We start from the raw sequence: 16,359 nt of genomic DNA, 5'->3' as shown, positions 1-16,359 counted from the left end.
AGTATTTTTCCCCACTGGCCTGCTCTGTCCTGTGCTTAGTCCTGATCTCCCCTCACTCTCCTAAGCCTTGTCTTACCTTGTTGTTCCACCTCCCTCCAGGCTCCCCCTTTTGTGCTTCACCTGGCTGATTGGTTTCAGCCAGCCACCGTCTCTCCAGCTCTCCCACCTCTAATCCCTCCTTCCCAGCTTTTTACCTCTATCCTGTTTTCCACTCCTTCCTGCTACAACTTGCCCCACCCCATCTACTTTCCCTTCTTGCCTGCCCCTAGTCTATATAGCGACGCCACTACCTGTGGCGCCATTTTTAAAAAGTATCCCTGTTACCCCTTGCAGATCAACCCTGAAGGCTGCTGGCTGCACCTGGTAAATGCCGCAATTCATGTAGGCTTACTGCCATGTGTATAACTTAATTTTATACCAGAATAGTACATGTTTTATACTGTTTCCTGGTATTTTCATCTGTTTGATTAGGGATGCTTTGCGAACAAGTTACTGTGCGGTTTAATGTTCTGTTCAGAATGCTAGCATCTCCCAATTCACGTTAAATTGAATTATTTATCTTCTGTATAGCTTGTTGCCATTTTTATAGCTGTTTTCTTGCTGTCTCAGCTGTGATTGTATTTTTATTACTCCAGGTTTCATGCTGTATAGCTGACCAATTGCCGTGTAGTTGTGCCTGCTTTCAGTTATAACTGCTTTTTGAAACTGTATCCCTATGTGGCTAGGGGGTGCCCTGTGTGCATGTTACTGAGCATTTATTTGTGTGTGGTCTGAACATTCACAAATTTAATACCCTGAATCCAGTTAAAATGGCTTTCTGACTCTGTTTTTCAGTTTGGCAAGGGAATGCTCTACGAGCATGTTACTGAGTGTTCATGCATGTGTGGGCTGAATGCTTGCTAATTCCAGTATCCTGCATTCAGTTACAACTGCTTTCTGAAACAGTTTTCCATGTGTCTGCAAGCATGTAACTGTGTGTTTATTATTTTATGGTTTGAACGCTCGCTAGATTATACCACTAAAGCAACCGGTTTCACTCCATTCTGGCTGCTGCCACATGTCTAAATAATTATTAGCCCTCATTTTAACATGTTAGCAGTTCACTGCCATTTACCATTGGTAATTAGAGAATTAGGTATGCAGCTGCACTCCAAGAAGGAGATCTGTATGTAGTATCTGGCCATCACTGAAATATGTCTCCTAAGACATAAAAGGTGCTCTACAGGTTAAAATTGTCCTACTATTAGGTACACCAAACCTGACCCTTTTGCCCCTATATATTTTGCTTCTAATGTGCATTTTGGGCTTTTGAAATAAGGGGGTTTTGCTATTTCAACTAGGGAAAGCTTGTGGGGGTAGTCTACTGAGCGGTCTGTGTCCTGTTCCAACCGCTCACAAATACAAACGCTATGAAACAGCACTATTCCCATCTATACTTATTGCATGTAAAGAGAATGCTAGGATAATGTGCTAAGATTAGTATTTTATACAGATCCGAATGCTCGCTAACCAAGATAGCCTAACACTGAATATATATTGTTCTATGGTGTAAAGTGTGTATGCTATATGGATCTTTTTCTGCAGATGTAATCTAAATTGAATGTTAATATGTTTTATGGTGTAAAGTGTGTATGTCAAATGGTTATCTCTTCTGTAGAACTAGCCTCTTAACCTAGCACCAGCCTGTATTTGCTACATATCTATCTGTTGCTTGGACTATTTGCCTCCTCTCCCTTCTTTCCCTATTCTCCCAGCTGAAGCTCTATGTGTGTATCTTTGTATCCCCTACTCAGCTAATGCTTGTGTTATTCTGTTTTTTCCCTACAGCTGCCCGTGCTGCATTCTACCCTAACTAGTATAGACTAGACATCCTACCCTGTAAGGATTTCTCAACGGGACCCTCCTAAAGCCCACTGAATAGCATCTCAACAACTAACCCCCCTCAAGAATTACTTCCAGTGTATGTACTGCTGCATACTGTAGATGAAAGTGCTTCTAGTACCTAAACTATCATAGTGCCTGTACATTCCCCACGCTTGCTAAGCAGCAGTCTATCTCTTGACCCCTACTTACCCACTAAGCTGTAATTAATCTAACCACCAGGTGGCACTGCTCACCTTCTAAAGTTAAAAGTCCGGTTATCTACCTCTCTCATTTCTCTCCCGTAACCATCCCCAACCTCTTAGTATTTTTCCCCACTGGCCTACTCTGTCCTGTGCTTAGTCCTGATCACCCCTCACACTCTCAAGCCTTGTCTTACCTTGTTGTTCCACCTTCCTCCAGGATCCCACTTTTCTGCTTCACCTGGCTGATTGGTTTCAGCCAGCCACCTTCTCTCCAGCTCTCCAATCTCTTCAACTCCATCGCTGACCTAACCAAGACCTTCCCTAACAAATACCCATTCAATCTTCCATACCCCCTACACAACCCTCTGCTTCTAATCCCCCACCAATATTTGAACTTAAACCCATCTCTACCTCCCTCATAAAAAGATTACTCACTAAATTAAAACCATGCTCCAATGCCCCTGACAATATTCCATCTTCCTTCCTAAAAATAGCCACAGACAGTATTGCTCTTCCGATCAGTATCTTAATCAACAGATCCATGCAGGAATGTTATGTGCCCAAACTATGGCATGCTGCCTTTGTCCTACCTCTCCATAAGGGAGGCAAAAACAATAGCACCTCTAATTTCCACCCTATAGCTATCCTTTACCCTATCTCTAAAATCCTAGAGAAATTCATCCACCTTCAGCTTATGCCATTCTTAGCCTTGCATCAACAAATTACTCCAACCCAACACAGTTTTCAACCTGGCCATAGTAGTATCACCGTCCTGCTCTCATTCTTAGACACAGTAAATCTAGCCCGTGACTCTGGTAAAATTGTCTCTACAGTTCTATTAGACCTGTCCAAAGCATTCAATACCGTTTCTCACACCCACCTCTTCAACCACCTTTCTAGCCTCCATCTCTCCAAAATTCTTTATCTTAGTTCTCAAGCTACCTCTCTGGCAGGTCTCAGGCTGTGAAATGGGGGAAGGGCACCTCCTCCTTCCTTCCAACCCCCACTGGGGTACCTCAGGGATCTATACCTGGTCCAATGCTGTTTAACATCTTTATCAATAACTTCCACAAAGCCATACCCAATACCAAAATTGTACAATATGCAGACGATTCAACTTTAATCTGCTGCACCCCCACCCTCCCGGAGCTACAAATAATAACTGAAACTGCCTTCTCCTCCACTGAACAATGGATGCTCCAAAACCACCTCTCCCTAAATGCCAACAAATCCAAAATTCTGTTATTCTCTCCATCAAAAGCCTCCCCTCTTGATAAAAATTCTTTCCAAATTAATAGCCATAACAACACTGCCTTAGAGGTTGCTCCCTTTGCTAAACTTCTTGGGGTAACTATTGATGAACACCTAAAATTCGACACTCACATCCAACAAAACATTAAGAAAACTCATGCTAAACTTGGTATGCTATACAGAAACATCCACTTCCTTTCCCCTCTCACCAGACAAACCCTTGCCACTACCTATCTGCTCCCCTCACTTTTATATGGTGCACCTCTCTTATCAAACCTATCTGCATCTCTCTCCTCCAAACTGGAAGTCTGCTACAATAAAATTTCTAAATTTGCCACCAAAGCCAAATTCTCCTCCCATCATTGTACTGCCCTTCATTTGTTAAACTAGCTTGAACTCCCCAACCATCTAGATTATCTCCAAATTACTACAGCCCATAAAGTAATTTTTCAACCTACTAAGTGCCCAGCCCTAACCAATATCCTCCAACCATACTCCCCTCCAAGATCTCTAAGATCATCCCACCAAAACCTAATCACTGTTCGTAAATCCAATTGTCCTGCTGGACAGTATCTGCTATCCTTTTCTTTAGCAAAAAAATGGAATTCCTTGCCATCCTCCCTAAGGGCTTGTGAAGGCTTTGAAACCTTTAAAACTCTTCTACACTCCTACCTTTCTTCCAAATGGAAGTGCAACTATTCTCTCCCCACATAGCCTTATGCTGCTCTCCCCATAAGCCTAAACCTAAACTGACATAATAGTAAAAGTAAACTCACCTGTACAACCCACATTAACCTCTACCACCTCTGCTCTCTTTCTCTTCTCATCTCTTTCCCCCTCATTCTCAGTTGCCTCTGCCTCCCTACACTTCAGATACCTTCTAACTTGGGAACATATTCCTGTTCTTTAGCTTAAAATAAAATCTGCAACAACATATCCCTGTTCTTTAGCTTAAAATAAAATCTGCATCCACAATTTCTGCTCAATAATTTCCCTGTTCCTAATCTATATCATACCTTCATAAATGCTTGACACCATGAAACCATATAATTTATGTTGTTCTCTGACTCAAATTCATTTTTCAGTTGTGTTTCTCTTTACTTTGACTGTAACTGTGAACACACTGTGTAACACAAACTTATTTAACTGTATTCTTTACCTCATTTAATTTTGATTTTATATGTGAATAACTGTGTATAACACTATATAATGCGGAGCTTTTCTCCCCGGGCCTCCACTGAAAATGGTCTCCCCGAGCCCAGTGGACCTCCCCGGTCATCAAACTGAAATAAACAAATAAATGAAGCTTTAATATCTGGCATTATCGACTGACTGCATTCATCCTTGATGAAGTTCATTGCAAATATAAGAGGCCAAAATCATTGACGTTCTGTAGAATGAGGGACAGTGGAGAGGTGTGTGTGTGCGTGTGGGTGGGGGGTGCCTGTATTGATGCGGTGATTACAACTCCAAAGTGCTGATTAGCACTAGCACTAACACTGCGCAATTCAGGACAACCAAAATAATGAGGTCCTTCTTCATTGACATTATTCTATTTCTAAATCACAGCTTTTTGTAACCTCAGAAATAATCCTTTTTGTTTCAGCAGTTTATTCTCACAGTGGGATTCTTTGTGAATCTCAGCCTATGTTTACTACAGAATAAATAAAGTATACATGTCTCTTGGCATTGACAGAGCAGAGTTCCTTCCTTTTGTTATAACTTGCCTCAGTAGAACCGTAGAGTCGGTAGATGGATTCCTCTCAGAAACTGAGCTGAATGTTTCCAGGAAGATTAAATATTCTGAAAAGCTGTTAGGTACACATGCGCACAACAAACAATTCTACTTTCTACAACATGTAGTTGCTTTATGTGACCCTCCCATCTACTGGCAGAAGGCCCATTTATAAAGTATTCAGTATGGGGCTTGAGACCATCCTCAATCAGTCTGGGACCTTTTCCAAAGGGAGTTCCAGTGTAAAAGAGAGAGAGGAGAGAGACTATTCCAACTGAAAAGTCTGTTTCCAGAACCAAGGTTCTCTGTAAGGGTAAGACCCACTAATTTTAGACAAGCTATTTCATTTGCTAGTTTTCAAACTGTTGCATGACTTCTGAGTCCTTCTTGCAGGAATGAGGTGACATTTCACATCCCAAGAAGGATTGCCTTTCCTATGATCCATCCTAATTTTTCCAGCCCCTGTCCACCATTTGACTAGCACTGCACCTATTTTCTCCTCTTTCCCTTGCAGAGGTGCTGACCCTGCACAGTGGCACCACACAGCTTTTGCAGGTTATGCCTGGCTAGTCTATATGGGTCACTTGGCCATTAGCCACTGACTGGCAAACACCAACACCAATACTGGGTTAACAGAGGGGTTTTGCTACTATTCTACAACTGTTTAACTGACCTACCGTGGGGTGGTCAGTTTTAAATCACTGTTTGTTTTGCCTCTCTTTTAAACCAATTACTAACATTCAAGCCTCTCTTTCACAGCAAGGTTGTGATTCTTGGAGGTGGCATACATTACTTCTAGTAAAGGATTACATATTTTTAATATTTTAGTTCCAGTGCAAACTACTAATTTATTTTTAAATTATAAATTTGTAACACACATGCGTAAACAACAGCAATTTATAACTGCTAAGAAACAACTGCAATCAATTAGTTGATTCAATGTCTGATGAAGGGTTTGTGGATAAACCCGAAAGCGCTTACATACTATAGAGCTCATTACTAATTGTTTTAATAAAAGGTCATGCATTTGAAGAGCTGTGGTGATGCCAGGTGTATTTTTTCTTGGATATACAATTTTAGCTGTTGACGCTGAAGGTATCGTTGTCCTTGCAGCTGCCTCTTGGATTCTTGAATAGTACTGTGATTTGTTTGTAAAGTGAAAGGGACATGGCTGAAGGAAATGCTTCTGAACTCGATATACTATGTGAAGGTAATAAGACTGCCAATGTTAATGAAGCTTTTAATCGTTTATTAAAAGCAGAAACCAATGTGTTATTGCAGTTTCATAGAACAGAACTGTTAAATGCCAATGAAAATAAACATCGTAATGCACATACTATTAATATTCTGCAATTGACACATAAAATGGAAAGTTTAGTGGTTAAATTAAAGTATGTGCAATGGCAACGGAAACACATGGAGGCGTGTTTATGCTTCCATGTTAATCCAAGGGGGCTTAGAATTTTAAAGATGCCTACATATGGCAGTCTGTATCCAGAACTTTTAACCAAATGGCAGCAGCTTAACATTGACACCAGTTTCGCATACATGAAGCTACTTATTGAACAGTTCATAAAAATTGAAAGTGACATTAATCATGAAATAACGATCCTAACACATGAAATAACATCGCAAACAACAGAAAGGGATTTAATAGTGTTTCATGAAGATGTATCATCGCACATAATTATTTTAGAACGCAGATTGCTTCTGGATAAAAAGAAGAAACTTGAACGTGATCTTAAGGATTTCAGTGCCAGTAATGTGTTCTCTTGGCTGAGAGAGCGAAGGGAAGCAAGGGAACCAATAGTGACCATGTATTCAAACCAACCCAGGAGACGACAACATAGAAATCAACATGCAGGGCAGCAGAGAAGTAGAAACCATACATTTGCAACAGTGAATGTCCCATAATGGGACGGATACTATACAAGCATCTAGCTCGAGCAACCATGTTATAAGAGAAGGGTCCCTGATGCTGGAGAATCAAGTGACTGATAATGCCGATGTAGAAAATGTGTGATTGAATGCCATTAATTTGACTGGCTTGTCCTCTACAACAAGAGATGTTAGAAGAAAACAAAGGGCAACAGAACCTGTCTTGGAATCGGTTTTTCACCAATTCCCTTTACTGATTCGAGACTTGAAAAAATGGACACCAAACAGAGGCAGCAGAAAACGAAAGATATCAGAAGAACATACAATGCTGCAGAACAAGATACAAAGGCAAGTGAACCAGAGCTAATTGTTAATTTGTCTAAATATGAACTGAAAGACTCAGAGAAGTCACTTTTAAATAGAGGGCTATCCTTTATACCATCTAAAGGAACTGATGTTACTGACTTTATTCTTGAAACGAAAATGTTTGTAAGAAATGTGGCTTTAAAAATGCTGTATAAAGAAGATAATACAAATAGACAGTTTTTGTTTAAAAAACTAAGTGTGTTTACACCCAACATGCATCCACTACTAGAAGCATTTGAACAGGCGTGTGAAAGAGATTTCATACAGATGTCTAATGAAATGAAATACAATAACTCGCATAACTTTTTAACTTAGATAAAAATGAACGTGAAGCATTGGCGAGTCTGAGCAATAATGATCAGATAGTTATAAAACCAGCAGATAAAGGTGGAGCTATTGTAGTTCTTGACAAATGCTACTATGAAAATGTGATTCGATCAATGCTGAATGATGACACCTATCAATTAATAAATGGTGTACAATTAAGTAGAATAATTAGTAATATGCATGGCAACTTATATGATTTACTGATGTGTGAAGGAATTGATCAGGAGCTATATAAGTATTTTCTAGTTGAGTCACCCACCATACCCATTTTTAGAGGTCTACCAAAAATTCACAGACATACATAGCCCCAAGATGAGACCTATAGTCTCTAGTAAAGGTTGGCTAACAGAGCCACTTTCGATATATGTAGAAAAACAGCTTAAGGGAATAGTACAGAATATTAATACAATAACTAGGGACACAAGAATTTCTTAAGCGCATGTCTGATTATGCACATGACATGATGGATTTATCAAATGTATGCCTTGTAACTTTAGATGGGAAATCCCTATTTACAATGATACCTAATGAGGAAGGCCTTGAATTTTTAAGGCAACTGTTATGTGCAAGCAATATGACTAGCTTGATTAGAATGAGATGTTTATTGTTGTTGGAGCTAGTATTAGAAAACAATGTCTTTTTATATGACAAAGAGTACTATTTACAAAAAAGGGGGTTGCCATGGGAATACCTTGTGCAAATTCGTATGCAAATTTGGTCCTAGCTCAATGGGAGAAAGTGTATATACTGGACACAGAATATCAAAGTAAAATCAAATACTATAAAAGATTCGTGGATGATGTTTTTTTCTTATGGGAAGGGAGTGTGGTTGATTTGCAAGCATTTATTGTATATATAAATCAAACCACCAACTTCCTGAAATTTGAAGGGAAATGGTCAACCACAGGAATTGAGTTCCTGGATGTATTTATAAACAAAGAAAATGATAAATTTATGACTAGATTATATAGAAAGAGCTGCAGGAAGAATGGTCTACTCCATCGAACAAGTATGCACCCAAAGCACATTTATCAGAATATAGTAATTAATCAAGGAAGGAGCATATCAAACTTAACTAGTGATATTGTATGTGAACAAACATAGAATCTCCTTAGTGACATATTTGCTTCAAGGGGATACTCTAAACAAGAAGTTGAGATATTGAAAGACATGAATAAGGTAGACAGACAAGGAACAGGGAGACCTTATTTTAGAAAAAGAGATACCAATGCAGCAATATCAACACAAACAGATATGCAATTGACCCATACCAATGATCAAATAAGGATGAATATCTCATATTATAATAATAATAACATGGTAAATGGAGTAATAAAGAAAAACTGGGCAATTTTGACTACTAATGAAGAGATACGTAATATTGTTGGCCTTAACCCCAGGTATAGGTACAGCAATAGTAAATCTCTAAAAAGACTACTTTGCTATGAAGAGAATAATACAAGCAGGGTGGTATCTAGCAGACATGGTACCTTTCCTTGTAGGAGCTGCAACCAATGCTCGTATGTCTCATTCTAGTAGCTTTACACATCCAGATAATGGTAGGACTTCTGTTTTTAAACATTATGCGGACTGTAAATCTAGAGACCTCATCTATTTGGCTAGTTGTGAGAAATGTACAAGGTACTAGATAGGTAAAACCAATAGAACCCTAAGAGAAAGGGTGAGAGAACACATATATGCCATTAATCGAGAGGATGAAACAAACGCTTTGGTTAAGCACACACTGGATAATGACTTAAGCCATAAATTTAAATTTACAGCAATAGAGCTAGTTAATAGGAGTAAGAGACTAAGCAATATTAAGAACCACACAGTACAACATGAAATTAAATGGATAATCAGGATGCAGTCATATAAAGGGAAGGGGATGAATGATAGAGTTCCCATCAAACCATTCCTAAGAGATAGACCTCTAAAACATTAGTTGTATATTCAGGAGAAATACTAGTCTATAAAAGCTATACAAATGTATATTAAATTATCATTTTGAAGAGATAGACCCTTTAAAACATTAGTTATATATTCATGAAAAGCATCAGATAACATACAAATATATACATATTTTAGTATATGAGACACAGATATTATATATGTGTATATATATATATATATATATATATATATGTATATATATATATATATATATATATATATATATATATATATCTATATATATATGTATATACACAAAGGCGGACCCTCCACAGAACTAACCAATTACTGCCCCATAGCTATTCTCTCTCCACTCTCCAAAATACTAGAGAGATGCATACACTCTCAGGTCTCAGACTACCTCCTTACTAACAACCTCCTTTCCAATACTCAGCATGGTTTCCGACCAAACCATAGCACCACCACTACCTTACTCTCCTTTACAAACACTATCCTTCAGCATAAAAACAATGGCTATCTCTCCTCTGCTACTTTCCTAGACCTATCTAAAGCATTTGACATGGTCCCACACAAACAACTTATCTCTGTCCTCAATAACCTATCCTTCTCACAATCAGTCGCCAACTGGTTTCAGAGTTACCTGTCTGACCGCCAACAATCCGTTGTATGGCAGAATGACATATCTCCCCAACTACCTGTCTCTATAGGGGTTCTCCATGGATCCATCCTTGGACCCCTACTCTTCTCTGTTTTCACAAATAATCTAGCCTCTGCCACCACACATGGCACACTCATACAATACGCAGATGACTCGACCATCATCTGCTCAGCCCAGTCCCTACCCAAACTGCAAAAAGTCACACAGGAAGCCTTTTCCTCTGTTGAAACTTGGTTTTCCGATGCCCAATTAATACTCAACCCAAACAAAACTAAACTACTCATCTTCCAACCCACCAAACATACTCAAAACAACTCTCACTTTAACATCACAGCAAAAGACAACACCACTATATACCCAACTGAACACACCAAATTGGTAGGAGTGGAAATAGACAATAAACTAAAATTTGACATTCACGTATCCATGACCATAAAAAAAGTCCACAAAAAACTAGGAGCATTATACAGAAATAAGCATCTTCTCACCAAAGCAGCAAAGATTTCAATAGCAAATTCCCACCTTATCTCCACCCTACTTTATGCCTCTCCAATATATACCAACCTAAGGCAATGCAATCTAAACAAGCTAGAGACCTGCTACAACAAAATTGCTAAATTCGCCACAGGGGCATCCTACCATAGTCACCACTGTCTCTCACTTGCTGAACTGGGCTGGCTTGAACTCCCTCACCTCCTTCAATGGTATCAACTCTCACTCGCCCACAAACTAGTAAACCATCCACTAAATGTCCCATCCCTCCAGAATCTACTCCAACCCTATCGCACCACCAGACCACTAAGATCCAGCAACAAAAATCACTTGCAGATCACTAAAGCCAATAACTCTGCTGGTGAAGCACTGTTCTCTTGCACCATAGCCAAATTATGGAACTCCCTCCCACCCATAATTACCTCCGTACCATCATTCACCCACTTCAAAACTTTACTAAAAGTGCACCTAAAAACATGCTGGCTATGCCTTTGCAACTCCCACTCTAATATCACCCACCCCATCCAACCACTACCTTTCTTTCCACTCCACTAACTACCTTGATTATAGCAAGCTCAGATGCTCATAAGCCTATTACTTATGCAGCAGGAACTTCTTATTTTAACATTTGTTAATGTCTGTTATGTACTTCACAGATAAAGATTCTAGTTGTCTACTGATGTACTATGTTCTTCATCTGTAAATATGTTGTAATTGCTATGTAAATTGTTAATCGCTATGTAATCCAATGTAACTAATGTCTGTTTATTTTAACTGTGGAGCTTTTCTCCCGGGCCTCCGCTGAAAATGGACCTACGTCCAGTCGAACACTCCCGGTCAACAAATATAAATGAATATATATATATATATATATATTTTTTTTATTATATTTGTGTATATATATTTTACTATTTTTAACATTTATAGATATATATTTTTATATTTTTATATGCATTATGAATGTAATAAATGTATTTCTGTGAGTAAGTCATTAAATGTAATAAGAGAACTGAATTTTTGATGAAATACTACCACCTAGTGGACAATTTTGGTATGTATTTAATTAATTGGGTTTAAAAATTTTTTGGCGCCTTTTTCTATATTTAAATGATGAGAAATATTTTTCAATATGTCTGATGAAGGGTTTCTGGATAAACCCGAAAGCGTTTACATACTATAGAGCTGATTACTAATTGTTTTAATAAAAGGTCGTGAATTTGAGGAGCTGTGTGATACCAGGCATATTTTTTCTTGGATATACAATTTTAGCTGTTGACGCTGAAGATATCTTTGTCCTTGCAACTGTCTCTTGGATTCTTGAATAGTACTGTGATTTAATGCATTATTCACCTTTGTGCAATTTTCAGCAAAAAGGATGGCGTTAATGAGTAATCTGATTTGTTCTCCCAAGTATTTTTATTGTTAGTCAATATGACTGGCTAAACACTTTCATGCTGAATGCTGGTGTGACATCATGATACTGCTTGGATCTGTCTGTGTAATCAAAGAATTCTATTTCAGTTTTTAACTGGGAGTACCTAGTAGTCATCACTTATTCTTCCGTTGCACATCTTCATTGCAAAGATGTTAAATCGCTGTGAGTTTCATCACAGTGTATAGTAATGTGCAGGCCAATGGTGCACCTTTCAGGGGTTTTCCCCTTTTCTCCACTGTGTTGCAGATGTGGTTTTGGTATGTATAATTAAATATTTTGGGGGGGTGCTCCCCACATCAGGAGGTGCAGGGGGGGGGCTTACCTTCCTGCAAAAAAAAATGTCTTTCTATTTTTGCAGGTTTTTTGACTCACCATTTTCAAAATTTAATTTCTGGTAAATGTAAGCATAAAAATGAATTGTCAGTGGCTCTTTGGCTATTTAATTGTATTGCTCCTGTAATGATATATTATGAATTTGTTTGTTAACTGGGTAAGTCAGGTGGCCCCTGGAACCCTCTTCAACCATGACTTGGACCACAAAAGCAAGAATAACTCTAATCTAGATAATCTGAATGTTCAATCTATCAACATGTTTTAGGGAAGTGGGAAAAGACAACTTCACAGGGAACATGCAAACTGCACACAGACGGTAACCAGGGTCAGATCTGATCCTCCTGGGAATTTGACGCAAAGGTCTTAACCAATTTATTGTCTACCTATTGTATAATATGTTGCCACAGTCTTTTTGCTCTGCACTTAAAAAAAATCACCAATAAAGCATATTAAGTAGAAAAAGTTGACATCAAATAATATGAGTAAGATTAGTCAAACTAACTTCTAATGGATTTTCACAGTTAGCAGTCGTTACAACAGTCCTGACTTTTCAAATTTGGACTTATCGCAGTATTCAGAATGTTACAAACAATTAGTCAGTCAGCTGACATTGCAACTATCACAAACTACTCAGCAGAGACAGGCCTGAGCCAAGCCCCATAGTGCAGAATGGCAGTTTTAGGAAAGGGTTTAGCAGAGCCCTACTGCTGACACAAGAGCAACACTGACTAAGCAAACCATTTGCACATGTATGTATGTCAATACAACTAAATTAATGATCTTCAAATAACTAGGGTGATTTCAAAATCTCACAGATAAAAATTAAAATGACACAATGCTCTTCTGCCTTATTCATACAAAAGATTCAAAGCTAAACCAATTATAATTAAAAACCTTGCACTGATATGGCATAATACTTCTCTTCTCTATTACCCCTCCAAAATAATCAAGAATCATAAAGTCCAAAATAATAGAAAAAATACAAATTAATAAAAATAAATAAATAAATGGACAGGGCAATGGGATATAGAGTTCACACATGTGATACTTATTTGGGAAATCTTGATGATTTGGAGGTCAATTAAGCTGTTTGCAATTGTGTGTGAATGACTACGAACGTGTATCCTAGAATGGGTTGACACCTCCCATCCAAGGTCATTGTCATATGCTTACTGAGTGTTGGGACAGTTACAGCTTCCCTAGGACCCTGAACTAGATTAAGCAGACAATCAGAGAATGTGATCTAATTTACATTATTTAGTGCAAAAATTCAATGGTCAGAGCTCTTCATCACAACCTCAGTGTTCAGCCCTCACTACTAGTCACTGTCTATGTGGAGTTGACATGTTTTCCTGTGTCTGCACATACTTTCTGTGTAATCCAGTTTCTTCTGACATCCCAAAAAACATGCTGGTTGATTGGATACAGACGAGTGTGTATGTTTTAGATTTATCTTTGCAACTGTAATCTGGGTTACGGCTGAAAAGTGTTGATGGACCATCTCATTTAACTCATTCCCTCCATTGCAGCTCTTTGAAGTGTATACCTTTAACTCCCAGTGGGTGTGGCTTGAGCCTTTAAAATTGAAATTATCACCTTACAATTCTAACAAATACTCATTGACAGAGGCCAAATATTAATACGATTGTGTTTGTCATTATGTATGCTTCAAGATAAAATATTCTGATACCTTGTATGTATGGTTTTGGAATTATTAATGCAAATATGAACTAGAAATACTTAACACCTACAGGTGCAGTAGGAGGAACTGCAGAAACACCTGGAGGCGCACATGCTTGTAATGAGTCAATAAATGATCGATAGATAAACAGATAAATAATCAACAAAATATGTGCAGTGTTGGGATTTGCATATTTCAGATATGGCTTTACCACTTGTCCTGTAATTTAAGCTTACCATTTCACTAATTATACTGTTTGTTAGAGTCAATTGCCGACATCCACTGAAGGTTGGTCCAGTGACTCCTTTAAGGTCAATGATAAATCCAAGTAAAAATGTGATTCCTGTAATACAAAAGATACTCAGTTATTCACTTTATCCCATTCTGCCTTGGATATCAGAAAATGCTTGCTGTACTTCAGGTCCTAGATTTAGTTATAGCAGCTCCTGATGCATATGGCCCTGTCTTTGTGTTGAAAATAGACTGATAAACATTTTACTTCTTCCAGGGTGGACATTTAAAATATTTTTGGCTTCAACTTAGTCTTTAGTTACTTCAAAAACAAACAGACTTGAGAATGCACTGTTACACAGAGGCAAGGGGTTTGAAAATTACAACAGTAATAATACTGAATAATAATGTCTGTGAAATGACAGCTCCTAATATGCTTGTTTAGCAAAAGAATGTGCTCAAGGTTAAGGCAGATGTAGTTTGAGTGCACCTTTACCTGCTTGTCATGTTATTAAACATGTGATTTCTATTGATGCACTTTATTTCCTCTCTGGCTTTTTAATTTTTGATCTTCTTCCTTTAGCAGGTGCCTGTGAGAAGTTGATATATAATCCACAGACAGCAAACTGCCTGAGTTAAACTTGTTAACAGTATAGTCATTGAAACCACGAAGGACATCATGAAAAAAGACTTTTGCAGCAGTATTTACCTTACTTATAACTTCATGGTTACACAATCATGGGAAAAAGAAAACCACCCTACAAGGGAGAAAAATGTACTTTCAATGCTACAATTGTGTAGTACAGAGTAAAAAAGTAAAGCCACTTAGGAAATTCTTAGTTTGAGGAACTTAAATCAAGAAAATTATATTCCTGGAGATACCATTCATTGAATGGTACCATCTGCCATCAACATCTGAACCAGAGTAATGACCTACTTAGGGTTGTCACCTTTTCAAATGCCCAAAGTGGGACATTTTTGTAGAAACATGAGATTTTGAAGAACTAAACCTACCCACGGCCAGTGCAAACTACAGAACTTCACTTTTTTACACAAATAAAAGCTCATTCGTATAACATTTGAGTTGCTTATGCTGTTTCATAGAACATTTAGGTATTTCAGATACAAAATAGCTGTTGCATGCAACTATTAAAGAAAACTTAGGAAATATTTTTTGTCCTAAAATCTGAGGACATTTGCCATTTTGTAGTTTTTTTTGCAGGACACAACTGCCCAAAGACGGACTGTCCCTCGCAAAGATGGACAGGTGGTAACCCTAGACCTACTGTAGTAACAAGGCACACAAGCGACTAGTTCTTAATTCTCCACAAAAATTTATTGTACTTTGTTGGGTCACAGAAATCAAGCTAATTTCCATAAAAGGGCAATTAATGGTGTTAACTCTGATTTCTCCAACTACTTTTTTACTCAAAGCATAGCTATAGTATAAAAAGCAAGTAATTGCCCTTGAGTTGAAATCGACTCATGGCAAGACTCCATGAAGCTTACTAATAACGCATATTAAGGAAGTTGATTGCCAGTCAGGCTATGAACCCAGGTCTACCAGCTGGTAATACTGCATCTTAACCTCTGTGCTATCAAGCCAGGCTATATCTTACTGTATATTGCCTTAAATGTCAAATTCCATTGCAGAAACATTTCAGATCTTTTTCAACATTTTTTCTTTTCACTTTATTTAAAGGCACAATATAAATATTAAAAAAGAAAAAAACACTCGGTGCAGAGCAAAATAAATTTAAATTTATTTAGAGCTTTTGACCATAAAAGGTCTTCATCAGATTAAAATCTTTTGCAACTAATCCATTCTTTTATTGAATATACAAAGTTAAATGACTAATCAAAATATATACTCTCCCTATTTTAAATTACTTACATATATTTTTTGTCATTACTTCTTTCTAAAATACATTTGTAGTTCACAGCATAATTTAATCCAAGGGAAACACAGCAATTCAATACAATCTACCATTT

At 37.8% G+C, this 16,359-nt stretch overlaps 1 protein-coding gene across 1 annotated transcript in view; it reads right to left on the bottom strand.

Annotated features, from left to right (window-relative positions):
- The window catches only part of LOC122817310 (interleukin-17 receptor D-like), a 353,566-nt gene that overhangs the window by 266,331 nt on the left and 70,876 nt on the right, over window positions 1-16,359 (bottom strand). Inside the window, exon 3 of the mRNA XM_044090533.1 lies at window positions 14,373-14,479. Within this exon, the coding sequence (XP_043946468.1) occupies window positions 14,373-14,479 (107 nt within the window). The remainder of the gene's footprint in view (window positions 1-14,372; window positions 14,480-16,359) is intronic.

The sequence above is a fragment of the Protopterus annectens genome, chromosome 12.part0, assembly GCF_019279795.1.
Source record: "Protopterus annectens isolate FY-2018-M chromosome 12.part0, PAN1.0, whole genome shotgun sequence".
Lineage (NCBI taxonomy): Eukaryota > Metazoa > Chordata > Ceratodontiformes > Protopteridae > Protopterus > Protopterus annectens.
The sequence above is the reverse complement of the archived record's forward strand: the minus strand, read 5'-3'. Positions and strand labels throughout refer to the sequence as shown.